Source organism: Panthera onca, chromosome B4 (genome assembly GCF_046562875.1).
Source record: "Panthera onca isolate mPanOnc1 chromosome B4, mPanOnc1 haplotype 2, whole genome shotgun sequence".
NCBI lineage: Eukaryota > Metazoa > Chordata > Mammalia > Carnivora > Felidae > Panthera > Panthera onca.
The window spans coordinates 81,688,181-81,693,185 of record NC_138345.1 but is presented as its reverse complement, the minus strand read 5'-3'; the positions used below and the strand labels follow the sequence as shown (position 1 = coordinate 81,693,185).

The 5,005-nt window shown below is 40.4% G+C and overlaps 1 protein-coding gene across 1 annotated transcript; it reads right to left on the bottom strand.

Annotated features, from left to right (window-relative positions):
* Positions 1-3,179: 3,179 nt before the first annotated feature.
* On the bottom strand, positions 3,180-4,106 carry LOC132694256 (olfactory receptor 2AP1-like). Its single transcript, XM_060657367.1, is given in 3 exon segments — positions 3,180-3,316; positions 3,319-3,479; positions 3,481-4,106. Coding segments are annotated over 3 exon segments (924 nt in total).
* Positions 4,107-5,005: the final 899 nt, after the last annotated feature.

Genomic DNA, 5,005 nt, shown 5'->3' with positions numbered 1-5,005 from the left:
GCTTCATCTAGGTGCTGTAAATCCTTACCTGGAATTCTTAGTTCTTTGAACGTATTTTTGCACATTGGGTTGTTCAAATTGATGCTTCTGGGAAAGGATGAACCCTAGAAATTCTTATACCACCATTTTGCTGCTGTCATTTTCGAATGAATGTTGATAGAGAAGAGAAGAGGACTAAGAGCTGAACCTTGGGATGTGCACTTCAACTTTAAGAGATTGGAGAAGAGATGGAACCGTAAAGGAGACTAAGACGCGCAATCAGTGAGGTAGGAGGAAACTAAGGGAATTGTGTATCTTGGGAGGTAAGTGTATAGAGGAGAAAGTGATTGGTTATGTCAAATGTTGCTGGTAGGTAATGTGAGATGAGGGCTGACCATTGGATTAGTAATATGGCAAGAGATTCTAGACCATGGAGATTTTCAATTTCTTACAGCAACTCATTTAAAAAAAAGTTTACATATTTATTTTGAGAGATTGAGAGTATGCAAGTGGGGGAGAGGGGCACAGGGAGAGAGAATCCCAAGCCAAGCATGGAGCCTGACACAGGGCTTGATCTCATGACTGTGAGATTATGACCTGAGCTGAAATCAAGGGTCGGACACTTAACCAACTGAACCACCCAGGCGCCCCTCTTACAGCAATTTAACTTGTAGTCTCACTTTTATAGCTCCAAAGCCAATAACTTGTAAAAACTGCAAAGAAGTCTGAGAAGGAGTAAGTAGTGAAAGTAGGAAGAAAAACAGAGTGTGATATCTCAGAAGCCAAGGGAAGAAAGTGATTCCAGAAGGAAAGGGAGATACACTGTATAATGCTGCTGTTATGTTACATGAAATGAGAACTAAGACATAGCCAGTGGGTTTGGCAACATTGAGGTTGTGGTTGACCTTGACAGGAGCAGTTCATTCCTGTGATGGCAGAAGCCTGTTTAGACTGGATTTAAAAAAGAATGTGAAGAAGTACATAGTGAGTATCCCAACCTTCTGAGAAGTTTTTCTATCAAGAATAACAGGGAAATGGGAGGAAGAGAGAGGAAAGAGAGCTGAGGGGGCATGCAAAGGACCATTTGATTGGTTGTGAACTGTAGAATACAAGCCAGAGAAGGAGTTATGAGTGTTAAATAATGAATGATGGCAGAATCATTGGGAAGCCATTTGGGGTTGAAGAAGTTTTGGAAAGAAGGAAGGAAAGAGGGAGTGATTTGGGAAGATAGAAAGTTACAGTCATGCTAGGTAGCTTGGAATTGAGGTTTTAGAGGTAGTGTAGTTATTGTAAATGACAAAGTCTAGGGTAATAATGTGGGAGTGGGTGGTTAACAAGGCCACTGGAAGTGATGATGTCAAAAATCAAGAGGCCAGAGTCTTGTCTGGATCATCTATGTAGTTATTCAAGTCACCAAGAATGGTAAGCAGTTTAAGTGGTAGATTAGAAGTAAGCAAGTTGCTAACATCTCAGTGAACCAACGGCATTTGAGGGAGAACAAGGAATGGTATAGTCTGATGGCATGTGCTTTAAGGGGGCTACAATTTTTGAGGAGAAGGGAGGCAATAATCTGTAAGAGTCAATGGGGAGCAAGAAGGCACATACTCCATCTCCAGCATCAGAAATATGTGGAGTGAAAACAGCCATTGCTTGAGGGAACTGCATAAGAAGGTTTTCAAAGGATAGGAGGTTTCAGTTAGAGAAGGACTGATGTGAAGAGAATTTTCAGAGGAGAAGTTGAGGATCTAAGGGATTAAAAAAATGACAGATCACTTGGGGGTAATGAAGGGTGATAGATAGCTTATAATTCTGGTGGTGGTTAAGGTAGACAAGGATGCATATAGCCCTGAAGTTCTCTTTGGGGAAGGAACATCAATTCCAATTATAACCTCTTCAGGGCTTGGTTTCTTAGTCAGTGGGCAGGGTGGCCAGAGCCAGTTCGTGTAATGCCGTTGTAAGTTATAGTAAGGAATTTGGAATTTAAGTAATGAGAAGCCATCAGAGGGTTTTAAGAAAGAGAATGACATGATAAGATTTATGTTTTAAAAAGATCAAACCTCAAGAAGCTGTTTTTCTCATTCTGTCTCACTCCAATTTTCATGGCAGTAGTTAGCTCTGCCAAATTTCTGTAGCCAATCCTGTTTCAACTTGGCTGCCATTTGGAAAGAATGTCACATATTCTAGCCTATAGAGTGTTCTCACCTTTGCACACAAGTTCTTATGGTCTTTTGTCCCTTCACGTGTGTGTGAGATCACACTTCTTGGATGCTTTGCAGTTGTTAACTTGTTTTAACCAGTGGATTTTGAGTGGAGCATGTAATTACAGGTTTGAGACATTCTGTGTCTCTGTGTTTCCTGTTGTGTTCCTTAAAGCATGGCACTTAGAGATGGCAGCCTAATAAGCAGATGTGGGAAGAGCACAAGAGCAGAGTTCACTGCTGATCCACATAGGATATATAGGATGAAAGATTATAAACTTTTGTTATGTAAGCCACTGAGATTTGGAGATGTTCGCTACTATAGTGCACCAGTACACCACCTCTCTTAATTGCATTTTAATAGGATTAAAGACTTAAAATCAAATAATTTAATCCTTTGTAATTATTAAAAGATAAGAGATGGGGAATACATTCTTTTAAAAAAGGTATGTGTGTCTCTTTGACTTCTGAAAATTCCTAGATCTGCTTGACTTCTGCTAAATTCCTAGATCTGGCTTGAAATCCAGATGCTTTGACATTATGGGCATTTAATTCATGCAAAATGAGATTTAACTTAATTCAAAACTATAGCTATCATCTTCACAAACCTTTTCCCCCTTCTTTTTGTATCATTGAAATTAATGACATTTACTCAATCCTTTTGGATTGAAATTCTGTGCTCCTAAAAATAGTATTTCTTCTACCCAGATTTCTCTTTCTCTATTTTTGCTTGTTTGACTTACTCCTACTTGTTAAGACTGAGTTTAAATGGTATCCCCTCTGAAAACATTTATTGACTGTAGCTCAGATTGTGCTACTTTTTCATCTATAAAATAGCCTTAATAATTTCTTTATATGAAAACTTAACAGGTTGTAATTTATTTATTTCCAGGTCCCTCTCACTGGCCTGGAATTTAACTCTTTCTTGGATATGTAGTAAGTTGGCAGAGGGCTTGGTACACAGTAAGCACTCAACCATTAAAGCTTCAATTCTGAAATTCTTTAAAGATTCACAAGCTTTTTGACTATATCCTTGAAGGCTTGCTTTACCTGTTAGTTCCTTAGGGTATAAATGAAGGGGTTCAATAAAGATGTGACTGTAGTAATGAGTAGAGCTACTCCCTTGTTAAATGTGTTCTTTTTTTTGCTGAGGGGTTAATGAATGTGAAGAAGCAGCTTCCATAGGAGGGGGAGATCATGGTCATATGGGAAGAACAGGTGGAAAAGGCTTTTGTCCTTTGCTGGGCAGAGGGGAGCTTCAGAATAATCTTGATTATGAACACATAGGAGAGAGTCAGCAGTCAGAGTGACCAGTAGGGTCACAGATGCCACAAGAAAGACAACCTTCTTGATGAGGCTTGTGTCTGAACAGGAGAGTTTCCGAAGGGGCTCATAGTCACAGAAATAATGATTCAGACTGTTGGATGCACAAAAGTCCTGTTGACTCATCAGAGGGATTAGTGGTATAATAACCAATAACCCAGCCAGCCAAGAGTAGAGAACCATTTGGGTACAGACTCTGCTGCTCATAATGGCCATGTAATGCAGGGGTTTGTGTATGGTCACATAGCAGTCATAGGACATGGCAGCCAGAAGATAAAACTCTGTTGCCCCAAGGAATATTGCAAAGAAATACTGAGTGAAGCAGCCAGCTAAACTGATACTCTTATTCCCTGTTGTGATGCTGATCAGGACCCTGGGAATGAAAATGTTTGTGAAGGACATTTCTAATAAAGAGAAGTTCCAGAGAAAGAAATACATGGGAGTCTGAAGGTGGGAGTCCAGCAAGGTGAGGATGAGGATAGTCAGATTTCTGATGATGCTGAGTAAATAAGCAAGGAACATAAAGGTGAAAACCACCACCTGGAGTTCAGGGACATCTATTAGACCCAGCAGGATACATTCAGTCAACCTGGTTTTATTTTTCATTGTTGAAAAATTTTGAGTCTGAAGAGAAAAAAGTGATGATAATAAAAGGTGAGAAAGGAAGAGGTGCTCTGAAATGGACAGGTGAAATGTGAAGAGAACAAAGAGTAATGGACAGTGAACTTTTCCTCTGATGACTTGACCCAGACCAGTGGCCCATTTGAATGGTGTTGTATCCTTTCCAGTCTCGTTTGCCCTGTATAGAGAAGTTCTTGCCATTATTTTCCCACATGGTACTCTCCCCAGTGCCAACATGAGGCAAGTCTCTTCCTCACAGGTGATGTTCAGAAAGTTTGTGGAATGAGTTAGAAAAGGAATGCTTCCAGCAGCTGCTCCCTTCCAGACTAGTTACTATTTTCTCCCCCTGTATTCACTTTCCATACTTCCCATTGATTCTATACATTGCTTTACTTTGTCTACTTAACTTTTCTTAGAATTGCTGTTTTTCTTACTCTTTCTGCTGTTTCTTTTTTTCTCATATAATTATAGTAGTCTTTTATTTATTTAAAATTTGTTTTTAAAGTTTATTTATTTTGTGAGAGAGACAGAGTATAAGCGGGGGAGGGGCAAAGAGAGAGGGAGACACAGAATCGGAAGTAGACTCCAGGCTCTGAGCTGTCAGCATAGAGCCCCGTGTGGGGCCGAAACTCACAAACCATGATATCATGACCTGAGCCGAAGTCAGACACTTAACCGACTGAGCCACCCAGGCGCCCCTCTTTTTTTTGTTTATTTTTGAGAGAGAGAGTGTGACAGAGTGCAAGCGGGGTAGGGAGAGAGAGAGAGAGAGAGAGAGAGAGAGAGCAGAATCTGAAGCAGGCTCCAGGCTCTGAGCTGTCACAAGCCCAGAGACTGATACAGGGCTGGAACCCATGAACCCTGAGATCATAACCTGAGCCAAA